The 24,485-nt window shown below is 34.2% G+C and overlaps 1 protein-coding gene across 1 annotated transcript in view; it reads left to right on the top strand.

The window, feature by feature from the left end:
* Positions 1-379: 379 nt before the first annotated feature.
* LOC306877456 (transient receptor potential cation channel subfamily M member 2) overlaps positions 380-24,485 on the top strand; it is a gene marked incomplete at both ends in the record, with an annotated part of 35,478 nt that continues 11,372 nt past the window's right edge. Inside the window, 19 exons of the mRNA XM_079429223.1 lie at positions 380-546; positions 2,170-2,338; positions 3,134-3,314; positions 4,268-4,434; positions 4,690-4,870; positions 6,189-6,250; positions 6,331-6,531; positions 9,433-9,535; positions 14,031-14,152; positions 14,931-15,260; positions 16,150-16,290; positions 16,811-16,946; positions 17,028-17,173; positions 19,697-19,809; positions 20,042-20,149; positions 21,108-21,333; positions 21,920-22,038; positions 23,045-23,183; positions 23,444-23,615. Of these exons, the coding sequence (XP_079285349.1) occupies positions 380-546; positions 2,170-2,338; positions 3,134-3,314; positions 4,268-4,434; positions 4,690-4,870; positions 6,189-6,250; positions 6,331-6,531; positions 9,433-9,535; positions 14,031-14,152; positions 14,931-15,260; positions 16,150-16,290; positions 16,811-16,946; positions 17,028-17,173; positions 19,697-19,809; positions 20,042-20,149; positions 21,108-21,333; positions 21,920-22,038; positions 23,045-23,183; positions 23,444-23,615 (2,983 nt within the window). The remainder of the gene's footprint in view (positions 547-2,169; positions 2,339-3,133; positions 3,315-4,267; positions 4,435-4,689; positions 4,871-6,188; positions 6,251-6,330; positions 6,532-9,432; positions 9,536-14,030; positions 14,153-14,930; positions 15,261-16,149; positions 16,291-16,810; positions 16,947-17,027; positions 17,174-19,696; positions 19,810-20,041; positions 20,150-21,107; positions 21,334-21,919; positions 22,039-23,044; positions 23,184-23,443; positions 23,616-24,485) is intronic.

Raw genomic sequence — 24,485 nt, 5'->3', positions numbered from 1 at the left:
ACAAAAGCGCATCAAAACTGCTAAATGTATTAAAACAGAAAATATGAATATAAACATAAGAATAAGAATGAAATAAATAAATATAAATATGAATAAAAACTATAGTAGTATCAGTGATAGTAAAAAAAAAACACAGGTTCGCAGTGAAGTTATGCAGTATGTTTTCATAGCACAACTCATGATTTGAGCTCTTTAAATGAGGCTCAGTCTCTGCTCCATATTCCCGTAATGCTTCCGTCTCTGTGTCTGACATCACCGCTGCAGCAGTGCAGTTTTTCAGCGCAGCAGCAAATGCATTGTAGGCCGTCCTGTCCGTGCCCTCCCTCCCCGTCCCGTGCATCTGCCCTTCTCATTCTCGCTCACTGTCTCTGACACGAGCATGGATGAGGCAGCGCTGGAGCCATCCCTGGTGCAAACGCTCGCTGTGAGTGCTGTTAAAGGCCGATATCTGTCTCTGTCTCCCTCCTTCCAGCGCTGCTCGCTCGCCTCCTGGATTAAAGAAAACATCAAGAAGAAAGAGTGCTGCTTCTATGTGGAGGATGGCAGGTATGAGGTGCATGATTTTGGATGAGCTTGTCTTATAATGTTTACTCTATCATACTGGGGAATTAACCCTTAAGCCAACTGTATCATATTTGATATGATCAACATGATCAAACTTTGCTGAAAAACGTCACAATCTACTACATGCCTTCTGTCGTCTGATAGATAGTTTAGCCTTTTAGTGTAATTGTACAAACGTCCACCTTCAGCTCGTGCTTCATGTGTCAAATATTTATTGATTTTAGTAAACGTAAGCATAACAAGTAATATTTCCAGATGAACACTTACTGGACTGAAGCAGCTCAGCTTTACTTGATTCAACCATTTTTTGGTTCTCAAATCTGATCATCAGGATCTTTTGAGGAGCGTTTGTTTCCAGAAGCTTTACTTTCACTGTTCCTCAGCGGAGGAATGATCTTCACAAGCCTCCAAAACATCTCACATCTTCTGAGGAGCGTTTAGCTACTTAGCCCCCCTACTGGGGGTGGTGATGGCGCAGTGGATAAGACACATGCCTTTGGTGTGAGAGACCCGGGTTCGAATCCACTGTGAGACACCAATGGGTCCCTGAGCAAGACACTTAACCCCTAGTTGCTCCAGAGGCGTGCGACCTCTGACATATATAGCAATTGTAAGTCGCTTTGGATAAAAGCGTCAGCTAAATGAATAAATGTAAATGTAAATGTACTTGTTCATCTCTCAATCATCATTGGATTGCATCATTTAAATATCATCTTACTAAAACATATTATTGGAGATATATTGTGATGACTGATTTTATGCAAGTATCTGCTGTACTGTTATAAAGATCTCATTAATTAACATTACAAGCCTCAGAATTTCATCCCTTTTGGGCCATAGAAATATCAGCATCTGCACCAAATTGCATATTTTTGCTCAGTTTGGAATAATAATAAAAAAAATGTCATCCTTGAGCTTGAGCTCCATATTCACAGTATATCTCATTATATGAGCCATAAAAACCTGGTGTATCAAATATAATACCACATTCAAAAAAATAAAAAGTCTTCTTCTGTCACATCTCCGCTTGATGTTACAACACACTCTCTTCACCCCTGCGTACCCTCTTATTAACCTTTGTGGTTTATTACAAAACAACAAAAAACACAACTGTCGCTTATTCATCCTAACAAAGCAAGTAGTGCAAGAGCAAACATTTTTATATCAAAGCAATTAAAATTCTTTTAAAAGTTATTCTGTGTATTTCAAATGTGAAGTATAAGGAATGTCAATCATACACTGTAAATACCGTAAAGAAAAGATTATTGAAGTACAGTTAACAAGAAAATACTGTTTCAGTCTTTCTACTTAAAAATGTAATGTTTAATTCAATGTGTTACTTCTCATTCCTTTGTAATTATTTGTGAAATTTACTAGCAATTTCTCAGTAAAAATCGTTTCAAACTTAATCCAACATCAAATGTTTATGCAACTTCACTTTACATCAATATAACTTGTCCTGTTGACAAGCAGTCAACTAAAGATCACGTGTATACACTCTTGTTGGATTCTGTGTGTAGTTCAGCAACATTCGGACAATATGTGCGCTGTGCATGTTTGTTGGGCTGTAACTCATGTGTGGATAACATGGATTACTGTTGACAGGGAGGGGATTTGTAAGTGTGGTTACCCAAAGATCCAGCACTGCGATGAGGCCATCAAACCGGAGGACTATATGGGGGAGCAGTGGGACAAACACAGACACGTCAGAGAGGTGCCCACCGATGCCTTTGGAGATATCAGCTTTGGAGGACTTGGACAGAAAACTGGGAAGGTAAAATGATGTCTCCAGTGTATTATAGATGTTTAAAGAATAGTTTACCCCAAAATGAAAATTAGCTGAAAATGTGCTCACCCTCAGGGCATCAGAGGTGTAGATGAGTTTGTTTCTTCATCAAGTCTGTAGAAATATAGCATTGCAGCACTTGCTCACAATAACATCCTCTGCAGTGAATGGGTGCCATCAGAATAAGAGTCTAAACAGCTGATAAAAACATCACAATAATCCATAAGTAATCCACACCACTCCAGTCCATCAGTTAACATCTTGAGAAGACAAAAGCTGAAACAAATCCATCATTAAGACGTTTTTAACTTCAGTCTGTCACTTCTGACTAAACTGTGAGTGCATAATCCATAATAATGCTCCTCCTGTGGTCTCTCACATTTAATCCACCCACATTTGTTTAGAGCTGTTTTTTCTTGTAAACACTTCTTGATCTGTGCAGATTTCTCTCCTGATTCAGACCGGATGATTCTCTTTCTGAAAGAAGCATTGTTATGGATTATAGACTCATATTTTGGTTTATAACATGCCCTAAAAATGAATTTGTTTCCTGCAAACACACAGCTTTTGTCTTCTCAAGATGTTAACTGATGGACTGGAGTGGTGTGGATTATTTACATTTAGTCATTTAGCAGATGCTTTTATCCAAAGCGACTTACAAATGAGGACATTAGAAGCAATCAAAACCAACAAAAGAGCAACAACATGCAAGTGCTATTGCAGGGGGGGGGGGGGGGGAGTTATGTATGTAAACTCACAGAGGGGCTTCTGTGGTGTGTTTAGTATGTTCGAGTGTCGTCGGACACGTCCTGTGAGAGTCTGTACCAGCTGATGACCGAACACTGGAAACTGCGTTCGCCGAATCTGCTGATATCAGTGACCGGCGGAGCCAAAAACTTTTACATAAAGACTCACCTGAAGGACAAGTTCCGCCGGGGCCTCATCAAAGTCGCCCAGACCACAGGTACAGCAGCCTGTGTAAGGGCCGGGAATGTCATGTTATCACAAAGCTCTCTGTATAAAGTTACAGAAGTATGTTCAAATTTAGTCTCATATATTCAGCATGCTCACAAAGGGCAATATGTACTATATAGCGCATCTCAACTGCCTGATTGTTTGTATCAGGAACGTATCAAGGTTTCCACAAAACTATGAAGCAGCAAATCAGTATATTATTATGATTTCTGAAGGATAATGTGACACTAAAGACTGGAGTAATGATGCTGAAATTACAGCTTTGATCACAGAAATAAATGGGATTTTAAAATATATTCACATAGAAAACATGTAGTTTTGATCAAATAAATGCATCCTTGGTGAACAGAAGAGACTTCTTTCAAAAACTTAAAAAATCTGAATTATTTTTAAAAAATTATATATTTATATTCTTTATTTTAATTCAAGTTTTAGTAGTTTTTCTTGTTTGTATCATTTTATTAGTTTTTAATGTTTATACAGTTTTAAAAATATATGTTTTAGTCTTTAGTTTTAGCTTATTTAGTTTTGGTCATTTTAGTACTTCAACTTAAACTAAATGAAAGTGATAAATGTTGTCTTGGCGACTCATTATTTCATATATTATATTTAGTTCAATTTATTTTTCCAGATGGAAGTCATTTATTTTTTACTAATAAAACACATATATGCATTAAACAAAAAAAACACATGCATCCATTAAACAACATGTGATAGCAAAAGCTTGTCTATGATGCCTTAAATGTAGGTAACTTGCCAGGTTTTCTTTATGGCTTTCAATGACCCTGACAGAAAATTAAGAGAATTAGAGCATGTGTTTGCAACCGCCACAAACCGGTCTAGTACAAGCTGCAGAATCAAGGTTGTGATGGTTTGTGTTGACATGCTTTTTAAGGTGCATTAAGCAGGTTAGACTAATCTACAGTGCTTTCCGTGTGGCAGGTGCGTGGATCCTGACAGGAGGCACACACGCCGGTGTGATGAAGCACGTGGGCATGGCCGTGCGAGATTACACACTCAGCAGCGGTTTGATGGAGGGACAGATCGTCGTCATTGGTGTGGCACCCTGGGGAGTCATTCACAACCGACACACACTCGTCCATCCTGAGGTCAGAAGATATCCTAATGATTCGGTCAGCCAAAACCTACTTGAAGTTCATATTTCAATAATTTAACAACATATTTTTTATATAATATAAATTATATCATTTTTTAGAAGCTGTTTTATTTTGACAAAATTATGTATTTTAATTTGATATTTGTATCATTTAATTATTAGCTTTTCATCAACTCACTCTCTGTTATGCTGTTAGTGATTTTATAACAACAGAGTGTTCTGGGATCTCACCTTCTGTCTTTTCTAGGGTTGCTTCCCTGCGTACTACGCTCTGGACGAGCAGGGTCAGGGCCATCTCTCCTGCCTCGATATCAATCACACTCACTTCATGCTGGTGGATGACGGCACTGACGGACATTATGGAGTTGAGATTGAGCTGCGGGCGCGTCTGGAGAAACTCATCTCTCAGCAGTCGCTGGGAAACAGAGGTGTGGTGTTGAGGAAGCTTTACAAGATACAAATTACTCATCATTTAAAATAGCTTGTTTTCATATTTGATCAATTATATCAATATCAGTTTAAAAGTTAGGGTTCGGTAAGATTTTTTTAATGTTTATGAAAGAAGCCAAGTCTATATATATTTGAAAAAAATACAGTAAGTACAGAAATATTGTGAAATATCATTGCAATTTAAAAAATCGTTTTCTATTGTAATAATTTTTTAAAATGTAGTTTATTCCTGTGATCAAAGCTGAATGCATGAGGTAATTATGTCACGTTTAATTGTTATGTTTATTTATAGTCCTCTCTTGCCTCCTCTGAGGGATTAACACTCAATCTTTTTTTTAACACTTTATTGGAATGAATGATTCACTAAAATGAATCTGACTTTCTAGCTGTACTATAGTGCTGTCACACAACTTTAATTAGTTACAGCAAAGGTGTCTCAGCCTGCAATTATTTCTCCTCTTTTCTACTACTTGTTTCAGTTTTTATAACCGTGTAAGTAAGTTATTTTTAGCGTGTGTGCTTGGTAGTGTTATTTCTTAGGATTACTGATAATCTATACTGTCATGATTTGTATTTGTTATCTATTTTAATTTTAGTTAAATAATGTCTGAATTTGTTATGTCTGTATAGGTCTTTCATTAAGTTTTAGTTTTATTTAATTTGAGTTATTTTAATACTTCAACAATGAAATTATATATATATATAGAATTTATAAATGTGTATGTAAATGTATTTATGTATGTATGTATGTGTGTGTGTTTGTACATATACATATATATAGTTGTTGTTTTTTTAGTTTTGAAATTTTGTTGTATGCATTTGTCATTTTTGTTGAATTTATTTAGTTTTAAAATGTGTATAGGTAGTATTTATAAAGTTTCAGCTTTTAGTTTTGGATCTGTTTTTAGTTGTTTTAATACTACAATCGATTGCTTCTGTTGTCCTCGTGTGTAAGTCACTTTGGATAAAAGCATCTGCTAAATGACTAAATAATAATAATAATAAATAGTAAACAGACAGACAAAGGTCAGAGGTCGTTCCTGATCCTGTTTTCCTGTTGAAACAGGACGTTTAGGCAGGGCATATCAAACAGATCATACATAAAAAGTTTTAAAAAATAGCCTTTGATTTGGACAAAAATCTGCATAGTGCCACAAAAGTAGTATTTACGGTACACTAGCATACACATGACCTCAAAATGATGAATAAAAGCCACAGAATTTAGATTGCATGGCTCTTTAATGCTGTTCACTAGTCACTTTTGATTATTTGTGGTGTGTTTTGTCTTTCCATCAGAGAGTGGAGTGACAGTACCAGTGGTCTGTGTGGTGTTGGACGGCGGTCCAGGAACACTAAACGTGAGATTTTAAAGTCATCAGCTTCATAGATCGCAGTGAAATGTTCTTCCATTAGGCTTAATTGACATGTTTATTCACAGACCATCTACAATGCGATGCTGAAACACACGCCGTGTGTGGTGCTGGAGGGTTCTGGACGCCTGGCGGACGTCATCGCTCAGGTGGCGGCTCTGCCCGTGTCAAAGGTCACTCTAGTGCTTATCAACCAGCTCATGAAGAAGTTTTTTGGACAAGAGTACAAAAGCTTCACTGAGTTGCAGGTCATTGAGTGGACCAAGAAGGTAACGTACAAAAACATACATTTCATAACAGTTTCAGACTCATTTGGTGGACAAAATATGAGAAATGTTTTTTTTTTAATTATGAAAAGTCTCTTCTGCTCACCAAGGCTTTTTTTAAATAAATTTATTTTATTAAAAATACAGTAAAAACTGTAATATTGTGAAATATTATTACAATTTAAAATAACCGTTTTCTGTGTGAATATACATTAAAATGTAATTTATTCCTTTGATGCAAAGCTGAATTTTCAGCATCAATACTCCAGTCTTCAGTGTCACATGATCTTCAGAAATCATGATAATATACTCAAGAAACATTTCTGATTATTATCAATGTTGAAAACAGTTGTGCTGCCCCAAATTTTTGTGGAAACTGATACATTTTATTTTTCAGGATTCTTTGATGAATAGAAAGTTCAAATGAACAACATGTATTTGAAATATAATTTTTTTGTAACATTATAAATGTTTTTACTGTCACCTTTGATCAATATAATGTGTCCTTATTGAATAGAAGTATTAATTTAATTACCGACCCCAAACTTTTGAATAATATTGTAGTCTGCTTCATAAACCAATGAGACCATTGACCAATGAGTAATTTTTTTGTAAATATTGTGTAAAATAAGTGGTGTTCATGTAAACTTAAGGTTTATTTACTTAAGATATTTATTTAGCAGTGCTGTCAATCGATTACAAAAATGAACTAATTAATCTTTAAAAAAAATCTTTAATAATCACGGTTAATCCCACCTAACAACGGTTTTTAAATATTCTTTTATATTGCAATAATTTCACATTCAATCTTCAAATTAATGTAGAAGCAACATAAAGATAGCATATTTTTAATATGTGTTTAATGGCATCTTTTTTATCACTGAAGGCAAGTATCACTGATATACTACTGATGTCTCTGGGAAATTGTTATTTTTTCCCCCAATATTTAACCATGGACTATATAGCCGTTCAAAATTGCAGTATAATTGAGAGCTATCAATTTTAACATATATTAGATTTAAAAAAATAACTACTAGTTTAAGTGAACTTAAAACAATCTTCACTTACCTGTGCCCTTCAGCAAGTAGGAAATATACAAATATACAGATATTTAATAAAGTCATCAAACACTAAATTCTAAATTAAATAAAGATGAATCCTTAAAGCTACAAAAGCTCTTTTTTTCTTTTGTTCTTTGCTGAACAGACATCTCAGCAGCTGGGTTATTACGTTGTTTTGGCTGCTATTACTTTAAGAGCTGCCGCTACTGAATGTGACGCAGATCTGACACGCATGCTTGTAGTTTCATTCACGCTTTAATATGAATGATACAGGCTACCGTAGAATAACTATATACAGGTGCGTCTCAATAAATTAGAATGTCGTGAAAAAGTTGATTTTTTCTTGTAAGTTATTTCAAAAAGTGAAATTTTCATATATTTTAGATTCATATATTTTAGATTTTAGAAATTTGTTTTAATTTTGATGATTAGAGCTTACAGCTGATGAAAGTCAAAAATCCAGTATCTCAAAACAGAATATTTACATTTGAGTTTCAATTAATGACCATCCATACAGTATAAATTCCGGGTATGTCTTGTTCTTTGAAACCACAATAATAGAGAAGACTGCTGACTTGGCAATGATCCAGAAGACGAACACTGATGCCCTCCACAAAGAGGGTAAGTCACAGAGGGTCATTACTGAAAGCTGTGGCTGTTCACAGAGTGCTGTATCAAAGCATATTAAATGCAAAGTTGACTGGAAGGAAGAATTTGGGTAGGAAAAGGTGCACAAGCAACAGGGATGACTGTAAGCTTGAGAATACTGTCAAGCAAAGCTGATTCAAACACTTGGGAGAGCTTCTCAAGGAGTGGACTGAACCTGGAGTCAGAGCATCAAGAGTCTCCACGCTCAGACGTCTTCTTACCTGGGCTGTGGAGAAAAAGAACTGGACTGTTGCTCAGTGGTCCGAAGTCCTCTTTTCAGATGAAAGTAAATTTTGCATTTCATTTGGAAATCAAGGTCCCAGAGTCTGGAGGAAGAGTGGAGAGGCACAGAATCCATGTTGCTTGAAGTCCAGTGTGAAGTTTCCACAGTCAGTGATGATTTGGGCTGCCATGTCATCTGCTGGTGTTGGTCCACTGTGTTTTCTGAAGTCCACAGTCAACACAGCCATCTACCAGGAGATTTTAGAGCACTTCATGCTTCCTTCTGCTGACAAGCTTTATGGAGATGCTGATTTCATTTTCCAGCAGGACTCGGCACCTGCCCACACTGCCAAAGGTGCCAAAAGCTGGTTCAATGACCATGGTGTTACTGCGCTTGATTGGCCAGCAAACTCGCCTGACCTGAACCCCATAGAGAATCTATAGGGTATTGTCAAGAGGAAGATGAGAGACACCAGACCCAACAATGCAGATGACCTGAAGGACGCTATCAAAGCAACCTGGGCTTCCATTACAGCTGAGCAGTGCCACAGGCTGATTGCCTCCATGCCACGCCGCATTGATGCAGTAATTCATGCAAAAGGAGGCCCAACCAAGTATTGAGAGCATAGAAATGAACATACTTTCCAGAAGGCCAACATTTCACTAAAATTTTTTTTTTTTATTGGTCTTATGAAGTATTCTAATTTGTTGAGGTTTTTGTTAAATGTGAGCCTAAATCATCACAATTAAAATAACCAAAGACTTAAACTATTTCAGTCTGTGTGCATTGAATTTATTTAATACACAAGTTTCACTATTTGAGTTGAATTACTGAAATAAATGATCTTTTCCATGACATTCTAATTTATTGAGATGCACCTGTATTATATGAAATATGAGTGCTCTCAGAAGTGTCATATTAAACATGTATCTTAAGCAATGAATATTTGTATTTATTTTTGTCTTTCTTTAGATTCAGGACATCATCCGAATACCTCATTTGCTCACTGTGTTTCGTATTGACGAGGATAAAAACTACGATGTTGACGTTGCCATTCTACAGGCTCTGCTAAAAGGTACGAGTCCATATCACATTTCAAAGGCACATGCTCGAGTCTGCATTTCTTAATCTGGAAATTGATGTCTTAAACTAGGGATGCACGATATGAACAATTTTAACCGATACCGATAATTAACCGATAATTAAGTCCTTCTCATGACCGATACCGATAAATTCATATTTTTATATTATAATTTTCATATAATCTGCAGTTTGTGCACCCAGGAGAATACAAAATCTAAGATTCACTGATTAAACTGATATTTTAGTAGCTCTGGCCTAACTATAGCAAACATCAGTCCTGACTCTTCAAATGTTTTTTATTTTTTGTGTAAGGCACCACAATACTTTGTAACAGAAATGGTTTAACAGAATTATGACAGAACTATGGTATATCTGCAATTAACAACTCATTAACAACAAATTTATATTCAAATGTTTCATGCATAAAGAAATGCATCTATTCAACGTTTTTAGTGCACGAGGATGAGAAAGTTATATAGTCTTTAAGCAGTGTTGGGAGTAAGGCGTTACAAAAGTAATGCATTACAGTAACGTATTACATTTTGCTGTAATGCAGTAGTGTAAGGCATTAATAATCAATTTTCAGTAATATTTTTCTCGCTACATGTTCAGTAACGCTTGCATTACAACACACTTTTAGCCCCCAATTATTATTATTATTATTTTACATTTAATTTAAAGTCGGGCTCCTACTTTTTTATGTCCCTAGGGCCAGGCTTCGGGCCAATATTCACGAATATTAATTTATTAATAAAATTAAAATTAATAATTTTTTGTTCCTCAGTTTTTACTGATTTTCAGTTTTGTATAGGCCTACCATGCATATTTAAAATTTGTAAGTTATCTGTTATTTTATATTAGGCATATAGCATGGTGCATTTTTATTCGTTTGTTAATAAAAGTTAGATATATGTTGTATGTTGTAATTGATGCCGAATTGCCGTTAATTTAAAAGTGAAAATAAAATACGCACGGTGCTTTTACAAGCTATTTAAGCAAAGGAAAGTGAGAAAACTCATGCGAACTAAAAACAAACAAATGCTTGACGCCGAATTGCCACTAATTTAAAAGTGAAAATAAAATGCTCACAGAGCTTACAAGCTATTTAAAACCGAAGGAAAGCGAGGAAAAGAGAGAAGACTCAAACGACGTCCACCCCCCCATCCACCGAGGTGATACTGGTAAGGTGTTGACACACCTCGATTAACCAGTGGGAAAATTTCCTCACTGTCACAACCCTACTTGATGCCTTTTTTCCTCCTTTCGGAATCCTTGCTGAACATGCGTTGGAAATAGCAATGGCATTGTCTGAGAAAAACTTCCAGACCGGAGAAGACATCTAATGATGTTCGCTAATGATGACGCAATGAGCAGAACACATGCTGAGAGTCACTGCAGTTTAAAGCTGCAATCACTTGCACTCAAAGAAGATGAATCTCAGATAAATCAGACTGATTGATTGATTTACCAGCAAGCATACTTTATCGTATCTAGGAGCAATAAAAATCACGTCATTTTCTCTCATATCGGTCGATAATTTCGGTCCGATAAATATCATGCATCCCTATCTTAAACTCATTTTTCCGGGCAGCACGTAACTGGATTATGCTGGTAATGGATGGGTAACTGATGGCAGCAGTGAACGGGTTGAATCTTCAGCTTTTATCTTCACAGTGATCCAAAACCCCTTCAACATTATTCTTCATGTTATTTAAAATGACTTAAGCTAAATGCTGTGTGGTAAAGCTAAATGCCTGATGGTTTAAGCTAAATGCCTGATGGTTTCTAGAAAGAGTATATCACATTCTTGCAGAAACAACACAAGGGGTTTGTATTGTGCAGCTCAGTCTGGCTTGAGCACATTAATCCTCTCTGGAGAGTCTGGAAGTGTCTCTGATAGAGGAAGCTATTAGTGCTTGAGCTATTTTGATGGATGACACATCTCTGAAATGCTAAGGAGATTTGTGTGGCTTTATATAACGCTGAATACTATCACACACGGTTGCTTATAAACACAGTTGACTGTCTTTGCATTAGATGCTTGTGACCAATAAAGTTCTTCAATGCAACACAAAAAAGATGTTACTTTAAAAGATTAAACTAATAATTTTTGTATGAAATCCACAGATAAATGACCTTTTGATTCAAGTAAAGCCTCATAACTGTATATTTTCTTTAAGATGAGTCTTCTGATGACTGAGTAAGCAGCATTAATCAGAGCTCCGTCTAAAACTTTACAGTGGCAATGATCATTTCTAGCGTTTAAAATAAAGAAAATTAGTTGAGTGTCTTCTCTACTAATTTTGTGTTAAAGTTCTGATGGATGCCAAATTTGAACGGGAAACGAGTGAAACAAACTCAATTAGACCTCTTATGTACACGTACATTAGTGTAATAAGGGTTTTAATAGCACTCAGTGCAATGCTTTCCCCGGAGAGGACGGACGGCACCTCTCTGCTACGATACCAATGCAGATTAGACACAGAAAATGTTTGAAAGCTGTGTCTGACGGGACAGATGGAAGTTTATGTTCAAAACCCAATATATGGGTTTTATGGAGAGTATTATAAGGTTTTTGTGAATGATCTGTCTACAATATTATGTAAAGTATATATGCATTACAATCAGGACCCACCAAAATCGCGGTCAGAAGCCATCATTTCAGTTTTACATAAGGAAGGTAATGTAACAGCTATCGCCCTATTAGTCTTCTATGTCTAGACTATAAAATATTAACATCTATATTGGCTAAAAGAATCCAATATTAAAAAAGTAATAAAACCAGACCAAACTGGATTTATTCAAGGCCGTCATGGAACTAACAATGTAAGGATGGCCCTAAATTTACAATCAATAGCGAAAAAATATTAAAAGGAATGCAATGCTTCTCAGCCTTGATGCTGAGAAAGCATTCGATAGAGTTGATTGGCTATTTTTTAGAACAAACACTGAAAGAAATGGGTTTTGGTAAACCTGGGTTAGCCTGCTATACAAGGGATCAAAATCGAGAATAAGGGTGAATGGCCAGCGTTCAAAATTCTTTAGGGTAGAAAGAGGAGTGAGACAAGGTGATTCACTGTCTCCCATCCTTTTTGCGTTGAGCATCGAACCATTAGCAGAAGCTATATGCAAGAATACAGGAATTCAAGGAATAGATGAAGGGAAATCAGTTCACAAAATAGCATTGTTCACGGATGACGTATTGCTCTTCATAGAAAGCCTTTCTTATTCAGTGTTTGCATGAATATGGACTAGTCTCTGGAAATAAAATTAATTAATTCATCTGAAGCAATGATGATTTCTGGTGTTTGGCCATCCCAGTTGAATGAACAGGTCTCGTTTCATTGGTCAAAGCAGGAATTCAATATGTTAGATAAATTAATTAGTAAATTCATTTGGCAGAAAAAGAAACCTAGGATAAAATTTAGAACCTTGCTTTTATCAAAAGAGAAAGGAGGCCTAGATTTACCGAATCTAAAATATTACTACTGGGCAGCTCAGTTAACCGCAGTAGTGGCCTGGATCACAAATGACAAAGAATCAGGATGGGTCGAAACAGAACAGAGCACACTCAAAGGGACACCCTTGTCCATTCTACCTTTTAGAAACATAAAATTGGTTCCTAAAATCAAAATTGATAATGAATGGATTAAACATACTTTAGAAATTTGGACAAATGTTTGGAGGTCCAGAATCTATTTGCAGGGCCATGCCTATAGTAGGTAATATAGATCTGTGTGGGGCAGTGGATTTAAAATATGGGCTGATAAAGGTCCTAGAATTATAAACCAATTATTCACTGGAAAAGAAATTAAGCCATTTTCTACATTTTAATAGTTTCCGTTAACAATGACGACACTGCTGAGAATTAGAAAGTTTCATGCATCAATGCAAACAAAGACGTCTTTTTTTCCTGGTTTCTCATCTAAATTTAGCTTTAAGATTTTTTTTCCCTGGAGAACAAGACAAAAACAATGGTATTGAATTAATGATAAGAAAATAGTTTATTAATTGGCATGAAAATATATCACAATGCAAAAAAAAAAAAAAAATCAAAGATGGTATATAGGTCTTTTCTTTGTACAAAATATAATTTTATTTACTTATTTTTGGTAATTTATTTATTTTTATATATAACCTGGACATGTTTTTGACCGGCTTTGTCATCAATAAATATATTTATTTCATTTAGTTGTCAAGGGACCATTTCAAATTTTTTTAAGCTTATATTTTCATCTAATATTTATATTTTATTTCAGCTTTATTTCAATTATACCAAAAACTATTTTTAATACTTTGTTAACAATAGCAACACTGTCCTGTTGCACAGTTTATAAAACTCTAAACCTTCATATAGAATACCTTTACCAAAAACAACTGGTGTCTTGACTTCAGACCTAAACTTGAAACACTTGAGGATTTGTTTCCATTACAAACGGGTAAGAATGGTTAAACCTCAACTAAAGACGCTTATTGTTGCTCTTCAGCCTCCAGAAGCGATGAGCATGCGGGCCGACAGTCATGGGAGAGACAGCTGGAGCTCGCCGTGGCCTGGAACCGAGTGGACATCGCCGAGAGCGAGATCTTCACCGAGGAGAGCCATTGGATGGTGGGTTAAAATAACAAAATAATGTTTATTAACATTTGCTGAAAGACACAAGTTTGTGCACTGCAAATGTTGGTTTAACTTCTTTTCAAACTGTAATCAAAGCTTATACGCACTGCTATTTTAGTATCATTGAAATCATATTTTAACAAAAATTAGAAATTTTGCCGTGGCAATAATAATATAAAATTCTATTTTATTTAATGTTCATTTTATTTCAAGTAATTATTTTTCTTAATAATAATAAAAGTTTTTGTTATTTTATTAGTTTTTTACAATTAATATAGTCTATATAGTTTTTATTAAAAAAAATATTTTTTAGTTTATTTAGTTTTATTTATTACTTCAACTAAATGAAAATTAGAAATGTTGTCTTGGCAACTATAAAGTATTTTATTTTATTTCAGGTAATGTTTATTTTATTTCATTGGAGAAGGTGTTTTTATGATTTTAGTTACCAATTTAATAATTTCATTGTTTGTTTTCATTATTATTATTAACATTTTATTAATTTTTATTTTTTTTGTTTTAGTTTAGTGTTTTAGTATTTAAATTAAATGAGAAATGTTGCTTTGGAAAATAGATATAAAATATACTTTTAAAAAATATTTGATTTTATTTCAGTTCAGTTAGTGTTTATTTAGAGTATTAAGCGTTTTTTTTTTTTTTTTTTTTTAAGTTTTAGTTTGCGTTAACAATAATAACCCTGCTTAGAAGTCATTTAATACACTATCTAGCTGAGTTTGTGGTGATGTTTTTTTCCATATGTTTCCCGTCTCAGTCGTGTGATCTGCATCCAGCCATGTTTTCTGCGCTGGTGGGCGACAAACCTGAGTTTGTGCGGCTCTTGCTGGAGAATGGAGTGTGTGTGAGGAAGTTTCTGGAACATGAAGACACGCTCAGTGAGCTTTACACCCACCTTCCCGCCTGCTTCTTCCTGCGTAAACTCGCCAAACGAGTCCAGGATGGAAAAATCCGCAGGGGTCAAGAGCCGCCGCCTGGAAGCACAAAGATCTCCTTGAGTCACGTGGCTGAAGAAGTCCGTCACCTGCTGGGGAGTTTCACACAACCATTATACGTCCCGTCCCGCTACAGGATGACCAAAGATGATGTCTGTTTAGTGGCAAGTTTAAGAACACACATCAGAAACACCTCATCAATGATAACATATTTAAATAATAAAGTATTTATTGTTAATTGTTATTAACATTATTAATATAATGTTAATTATTTTATTTTATAATTTTTTTTCATTGTAGTTTTAGTTAAATTTTATTAATCCAAGTGTTAGTAAATTAGTTTTTTTTATTTAGCTTTATTTATTTTTATTTTTTTAGTTTTCGTAATTTTAGTACTTCAACTTGAGTTAATTTAGTTGCCAAGGCAACATTTCAAGTTTGTCAGCTAATATTTATATTTTCTATTATTTCAACTTCATCTCAATTAACAAAAACAATTTGTAATAGTTGAGGTTAACATTAAAACACTGCTGAGGGTGAGAATGTCTTAACATTTTTTCCTGATTTTCCTGAGTTTTATTTTTACTGTAAAACAAGACAAAAATAACTAAATCGAACTGATAATAAGAAAGTGGGTTATTCATTTACATTTATGCATATATGTACTATTATACTATTTATTTTCTATTTTTCTATTTTAGTTTTCATTTTAAATTTTGTTCATTTTTTAGTTTGTTTTATGCATATTTAAAAATATATATTTCTATTTAGCTTTATTTTTATTTCAGTTTTACTTTTAGCAATTTTAATACTTCAACTTCAGTTTGTTCAAATCAACATTTCAGATTTGAACAGTGTTTCAAGTTTTTTTATCTAATATTTATATTTTCACCAAGGGTGCCAATATTTTTGTCCATGACTGTATTTTTGACCTGGACATGTTTTTGACAGGCTTTGTGAGAATCATTCACCTCTTGTTCTAGTTTGACTGTTATCAGAAGAGTCGGTGTGATCTCTTCATTGTTTCTGGTCGTCTCTCAGGTGCCGTCCAAAGGTCAGGTGGATCTGCCGTGTTCGGGTGAAGAGTGGACCACAGACACGGTTTGGGACCCAGGTCGGGATCTGTTCCTCTGGGCCGTCGTACAGAATAACAGAGAACTGGCAGAAATCGGCTGGGAGCAGGTACAGCATCAGTCATGAACGCTTTGGTTTATCATTAATAACAGTTGAAACAGTTCCAGCGTAAATGACTCAGTTTGTCTTTTCCTCCTTTTGTGTCTTCAGTCATGTTTACACGATTCTGTCAGCACCACTACTGGCTTAGCTCGCTAGTTTTATGACATTAACTGAAATGAGAGAAAAAAGTATAATGTTTACAAATTAAATATCCATATTTCCATTCCAAAGATAACATGCAACACAAATCTTCGAACATATTCAGGTGAGGTAACCACTTTACGGCTAACTACAGTATATTAATGGAGTGTGAAAACACTCCATTAATATGACGAGCTGCAGCTCAAAATACATGTTAGATGGATACATTGTACAAGTTTAGGTGTAGGGTTGGTGTAGGGCAATAGCACACACAGTTTGTTCAGTATAAAAACCATTACGCCTATGGAGAGTCCCCATAAACCATAAAAACCAACGTGTGTGTGTGTGTGCGTGTGTGTGTGTGTGTGTGTGTGTGTGTTTGCAGTGCAGAGACTGTATCGCAGCTGCTCTGGCAGCCAGTAAGATCTTGAGGAAACTGGCGCAGGAGAGCGGAGAGGACGACAGTGAAGAGGCAAAGGAAATGAGAGAAGTGGCCATCCACTACGAGAAACAAGCCATCGGTACGAGCCGACACACATCACCTCATGTCCTCTGAGCAGAGCTGTGACCTTTAACCCTGTGCTGATGTCTTCCTGTCCCAGGTGTGTTCAGCGAGTGTCACAGCTGGGATGCGCAGCGGGCACAGAAGCTGCTGATCCGCGTCTCTCCGTCGTGGGGCAGAAGCACCTGTCTGTGGCTCGCGCTCAAGGCCAACGCTAAGAGCTTCATCGCTCACTCAGGAGTCCAGGTGAACAAACCAGTCCTTTGTTTACTTACTGAGACATATTTATTTAAAAAAATATTTAATTTCAAAAAACATGCAAAAGTATCACAGAATGGAGCCATGTGATGTGCCCTTATGACAATTTACCCTTATTAAATATACTATTATTTATACGGTTTTTTTTGCTTCTGGGGCCTGAAATAGAGGAATTTTGTTCAATATTGATAATTAAACAATATTTTGAAGCTGCAATATATTTGCCCTCACCTCTGAGATCAGGAAATGTGATCAGAAGATATGAAATCCTTCACCGGCGTTCGAGTCTGCTCAGCTGAGCTCGGGCTTCAGAATAATAGGTTACCAAAATAAATTACTCAGAGACTTGTTTTAATAAAAGTTTAACGCATCACCATTTGTAATGTTTCGTTTTATTAGTAAACAATAACTCATAAGCAATAAAATGAAAGTAACAGCGAGTAAGTCTTCACCATCGGAGTGCGGCCCTGTCTAGAGCTCTCCTTTAGCTTTTATAGCCTTGCATACTATTTGCATTAATTTCATAAAATCCTCCCTGCATTCTTCCTTATATAGTAATCCTTTTTACACACACACACACACAGGACACATCTTTATCCTACTTAGTACAGAGTGTCAAAAGTTCAAATGGAAGAATTGCAGGGGTTCTAAATACAACATGAATATCTTCATCTCTGTTTAAGCCTACAAAAATATGTGTAACACCTCGAAAAGCATGGTCTAAGTATACATGTCTTAGCCACAAAAGTAACACTCATGTACAGATATAAAAATTGTACGGTTAGAAAGAGATTCCATGTCACATCTTTAATGTAAGGTGCAGTCCCTTTCTTTACATCGTCTTAAAAAGCAAACAAAGCATATAGCAACCAAACCACCAGCCTTCAACACTTTGTATAACCAGACAATACACCTGAAACCTTCTATAATTTTAGAGATGGAGCTTTGAGTTTCAATGATTCTATATCACTAGCTAAGGTTTGTATTCAACCATTTCACTTAACAGTTTCATTATTTTCTTATTCATCTTGTGTTCGCATCAATTTTATGATGGTCCTCATCTTCTCCATTCTCTCGATTCGTTCAAAAACTGATTCATCCGTGGAATGAAACACAGTGTTGCTACGCACTGTTGTATAAAACTAATAGCACATTTGTGCTTGTGGCCTTGCTTGTACATTGCTTGTGCAATGAATATAAAAACGTAAAAACTCATACATTGGTATTTTTTGTTTCATTGCTGGAACTATAAGGGCATTCTAACTGTATTCCAATGGCCTTCATCGAGCAGTGAATGCTTTTGGACTCTTTTTTTCAAAGTCGGATGTCAGCTCTCCTATCGTCTCTCAGTCCCTCGCGGTCACACACACATTATTTCAGAGGAAATTCTTTAAATTCTAATCAAGGAAAAATCACACCTTCTTCTTTTTTTCCACAATCTTCTTTTTAAAGAACTCCAAAAGTTGTGCTTGAACCATTTTGCAGGAAAAATGACGAAATTGCTTCCGCTTGTGTGCAGCTTGTTACAGTACCGAGTTCTGATTGGCCAATCGCCGTTATTTAGTTCGTAAATGATCATAAGTAGAGAATTTTAACATTTCATGTGCATGATAAGTTTTACTTAATACACTAAATTGATAATCCAAAGGGGATGGTGGTTTTACAGAGGGGATGCATTTTGTCATTTTTTTCGACCAGAGGGATGCCATCCCCCCACATCCCCCCTCAATTCGAGCCCTGTATATATATATATATATATAATATGCAGTATTTCGCCTGAATTAAGACTGAAAACATATCACCTTAAAGATAAATCATATACATTATTATTACCAAAATCGTGCAAATTATTTTATGTTCAGTAACCAATATGCACTATTGAATTTGAATTATTTTACTCTTTTTTTTTTTTCTAAACAGCAATGCATCGTTACACAAATCTTAAAAAGCAAATATTAATTTTTAAAGTAATATAAAGATATTATTAGTAGTAGTATTAATTATTATTATTTATTTATGATGATTATAACCAATATGAACTATTTGTATTTTTTATTTCTGTTTTTGACACAATAATAAATATAAAAGAATATTTGAGAACAAATATTTATTATAAATATTACATAAAGATGTAATCATATTATTATTATTATTATCATAATGCACAGATAAAACAGAAATTTGTACAATAAAATTCACTAGCTATTATTATTATACACGTTATTGTTTTGTTAAATTTATTGCATATTTATTGTTTTATGGTCTTAATACGTGCACATGTATTATTATTATTAATTTTATTATTATGATTTACTTTTTATACAAATGATTGCTTTTGTTATTGATGGAATTTTATTTATGTATTATTTCAAAGTTGTTTTATGGTCTAAAAGATTGCATATATATCCTTTTTTTGTTTTGGAGTCTGTGAAAGGGTGGGTAAGTACTTCATGCAAACCATACACTCAAAATAATCCAGTGTTTCCTGTGAACGCTGTTATTACGGCTCAGGCTCTGCTGACTCAGATCTGGTGTGGAGAGCTGTCCGTGGATAATCCACACTGGAAAGTGCTGCTCTGCATGATCTTCTTTCCTCTCATATACACCGGCTTCCTGACCTTCAGGTAAAAATACTTGTTTTCATGATATACATTATTAAAAGTACTTTATGAAAGGGGAAAACAAAGCTGAAATCATATCTATGAGTCATTGCATGCTCACACCATCAGATGGTAGCACTGCACTGAATAATTTAGCTGCAGATGGTAATTTTACCACAAACCATGTCTTTCAATGGTTCACAATGGTTCTTATAAGTGGTGTTTTGACCCTTGATGTTAAATTGAACTCTCGCAGACGAGATGAAGACATCCAGAGACAGGCCGAGAGGACGGAGCAGCAGAAACTGGCCATGGATTCAGTGTTTTCTGGAAGCTCTGATGTCAAAATCAAACGGCATTACCGGTGAGTTGAGTTACAGCCGCAAACTCTAAACAGCACATCTATAACACATCTCTTATGTTATTGAATCAAACTAATGTTAACATCATACCTGTTATTTTTATGTTTGAAGTGATCAGTAACCACTGATGAATATGCCGAATCCTTTTAAAAATCATTTGTTGTGTTTATTTAAGACAATAATACATCATCTTTAGACTAATAAAGAACAATTATTTATTATGAATATTACACACAGAATTATTATTATTATTATTACATAACCAATATGCAAAGCAAATTGTAATTATCTTATTAATTAAAATTTTTGTTTGTTTTCAGTGTTAAAGAACAGTTATTCATTATGAATAATGTATAAAGTGATTTTTATTATATAATATTTTTGTTATTGTCATTGTCCTTGTGTAATGTTCATAAGGAGTTATTATTATTATTGTTACATAAACAATACGCAAAACCAATTATTCAGAATGTAATTTTTTATTAGTTTTTGACACAATAGTAATTCATCTTTAGAGTGTTAAAATAATTATTTGTTATGAATATTGCATAAATTTACATGATTATTATATATTATTGTTATTATTTTCATGTAATATTCATAATGAGTTGTTATTATTATTATCATTATTACATAACCAATATGCACAACAAATTTCAATTATTCATTAAAAGATTAATATTGTTGTTGTTGTCTTTATGCACTATTCATAATGACTTATTATTAGTAATATTATTATTACATAACCAATATGCACAACCATTAATAATAGTCTTTGGGCTATTAAAGAACAATTATTCATTATGAATATTACATAAAGATATTATTATTGTTGTTGTTATTATAAATGAATGTATCTACAGTGATGTAGGAAATTTATGTTACGGTCTAGAAACTAGAAATATTTCTGTATATGTATATTATGTGTCTGAATAATGAGTGATTGTTGTTGTGTCTCAGCGGCTCGTTGCAGAAGTCTGAGCTGAAGCCTCTGAACTGTTCGTCTCGTCTGATGAGTCTGTTCACGTCGCCTCAAGTCAAGTTTTACTGGAACATCGCCTCGTATTTTGGCTTCCTGTGGCTGTTTGCTGTGGTGCTCATGATCGATTTCCAGGCCTATCCGTCGTGGAGGGAACTGCTGCTGTACGTGTGGCTCACCTCGCTGGTGTGTGAGGAGGTTAGACAGGTGAGACACACACACACACACACACACACACACACACACAATATAGTCTGTATTAATTGTATTGCTTGATAAAGCTGGTATACTGCTATTATATCTGCCTGTCTTTCAGGAAGGCTTTATATATGTCTATATGCCTATGTAATAAATGTCTATTTATTTTTCCATTTAAAAATTATTTATTAATGTATCGTTTTTCAAACATAAATAGTTTTTATTTTTAATTAAAATATTTTTTTATTATTAAAATAACTTTTATTAATATGTTGTTTATATGCAAGTATATATTTATTTTTATTCAAATATTTTTGTTAATTATTATGTACAATAATTTAAATTTCATTAATTATAATTATTTATAAAAACAAAATTTACATATTAATTTTTATTACTATTTTAATTTTGAAAAATTTTATTTTTTTAAGTGTCACTCCTAGTCCTTAATAATATTCCAAATCCTCTATATTTATCAAGCTAACACAGTTCCTCTTAATGAACTTTCTTTTTCTAGTTCATTTTGTGGAAATATATTCCTTTGGTGTGAAATGTTGTAATTATTTGTTATTTTGTTCGTTGAAATACTCCACAGTTGTATCATGACTTCGACGGCTCTGGTTTCCGGAGGAAAGCGAAGGTGTACATCAGTGATCTGTGGAACATTCTGGATGTGCTGTCAATCATGCTGTTCATTGTTGGTCTGGTCTGCAGGTAAATGCAATTTCTGTTTCACGCAATACAGTTCAGACATGATTAATATTAATTCAGTACAGTTCATATTTGCTTTCAGTAAATTGAGATTAGACCGAAATTATCCTCATACTCAGAGCTGCATAAGAAAATTGAAAAACAATTATTTATATATATATATCTTTATGTATTTCCTCTGAAATCACAAACAGTCAGTGTAGTCAAGTTGATTCAAAATGTTTAATATTAGACTCATAATACAGGAAAAATGTAGTTACAATAATCATTTTTATTTAAGGTACCTTAAACTGAAACTTTATTATTCCGATAAGGAATTATTCATTTATTGAAAACTTTTTTTCTCTAGAACAGATTAATGAATTACACAAGTTAATCAGAACTTGTATAATTCATACATTTGGAAATAGTTGTAAGCTGTAAATTCGATGAAATTGTTGAAGTTGTTACAGATTTGCATATTGTTTGGGAAATAAAAAGCAATAAATAGTAATATATACAGATGTTTACTAAAATGCATTAAAAATTTCATGTGAAATTCCAAGTTATGAATCTGTTCGTTGAAACGATAAAAATGTTTTCACTGAAAATTTAATGCAAAATGCAAATTAAATATGCCGTTAAATAGTTATTTATTTTATTATATTATATTGCATAGGCAAACAATTAATGTTTGTTATTAAAAAATTGCATATGGAATTTTTTAAATATGTATATGTGCAAAAATGTGTTGCTTTGTATACTTATCAGTGACTGTTTGTCAGTAGTTGAAGTCAGTTGTAGACTTAAATATGCAATAAAGTTTATCACAATGCAATTTAAATATGCACTTTCATTTCACTGAAATAAATAAATCTTTTAACATTAATAGACTCTCTTGTAGGCCTTATAAAGGAATCGTATTTAAAGTTTTTGTTCCTCGTGTGTTCATTTAAATTCAGTTGAGTTGCACAATGACTCCGAGATGAATTAAAAGAAAAGGAAATCAGTTTTTGTGTTTGTCGCACAGACTTCAGGCCTCCGGTACTGTGTTCTACGTGGGTAAAGTAGTTCTCTGCATCGACTTCATCATATTCTGTCTCCGATTAATGGCCATCTTCACCATCAGCCGAACCCTGGGCCCGAAGATAATCATCGTCAGGAAAATGGTGGGTTTGTGTGTTCATAATGCTCATTTATTCAGTGCAAATGTGTTATGTGATAATTCTACAAAGCCTTAGTGGTGAGAGACTCACAAGGAATCAAATAATTCTGGAGCTTATGAAATAAAAGAGTTCATTGTAATATGAAACATTCTGGACCTCAGGGGCAAAAAAGATTCGTATGAGCCTCTCATAATGCAACATATTTTTGTATAACAGCAAATGCAGACAGACCGAGCTATGAATGTTGTCTCTTCTCTTTGCAGATGATGGATTTGTTCTTCTTCATGTTTCTGCTCAGTATCTGGGTGGTTGCGTACGGCGTGGCCAAGCAGGGCATTTTGATTCACAATGAAGACAGACTGAACTGGATCATCCGCGGAGCCGTCTATGAGCCCTACCTCATCATATTCGGCAACGTCCCCACTAATATAGACAGTGAGAAGCTTACTAACTTTACAAGTGAAATTGCTCGATGGCTACTTAAGGAAGAGATCACAGCAGTAGGGTTCTGATAAATAAATCTCATTCATTTTCTCTCTAGAGAAATAGATTTTTAGCAATAATGTGTGAACATGTGAAGACCCACCTGCTATGCTATGAGCTCCAAAAGTTATATTTCAAAAGAATATTTAAATGCGCTATAAATTTACTGCAAAAATTCAAGTTTGTTTTACTATAAAATATTGCATTTGCAAATATGAAATATAATATGTAATTTTTTATTTAAATATGCAATCAAATTTAATGCAAAATGCTATATAGATATGCAATAAAATTATATTTGTTATAACATTATATTATATTAAACTGTTCATATTTCTTGTTATAATATTAGTGATTGCATATGCAAAAAAAAAATGTTTTGTATACTTGGTCAACGACTAAAATATTGCATATCGAGGGGTGAGAACCAGAAGGGCATAAGTGACATTTCATCAACTTTACAGGAGAGCCAAAACAAACATTTGACCATAGTTTGATCTGACTTTGTGTACTGATTTCAGTTGTTTAGAATACAAATTTGTACACTCATACTTTTGCCAGTAGAAAGAGCTCATTAAGAGCTTTCATTTGATGTATATATCTCCATTTCACCAAAAATTCACTTACGCCCTTCTGGTTCTCACCCCTCGATATGCAAATTATTATTGTTTGCTATTTTATTGTAAACTATTGCATATGAAAATATATAATATAAATATGCAAAACTGTTGTCAGTAGATGAAGTCAGTTTAAATCAGTTATAGAACATTTAAAAAAATGCAATAAACTTTAGCAGAAAATGCAATTTAAATATAGTATAAA

The sequence above is a fragment of the Barbus barbus genome (genome assembly GCF_936440315.1).
Source record: "Barbus barbus genome assembly, chromosome: 11".
NCBI classification, from domain to species: domain Eukaryota; kingdom Metazoa; phylum Chordata; class Actinopteri; order Cypriniformes; family Cyprinidae; genus Barbus; species Barbus barbus.
The sequence above is the reverse complement of the archived record's forward strand: the minus strand, read 5'-3'. Positions and strand labels throughout refer to the sequence as shown.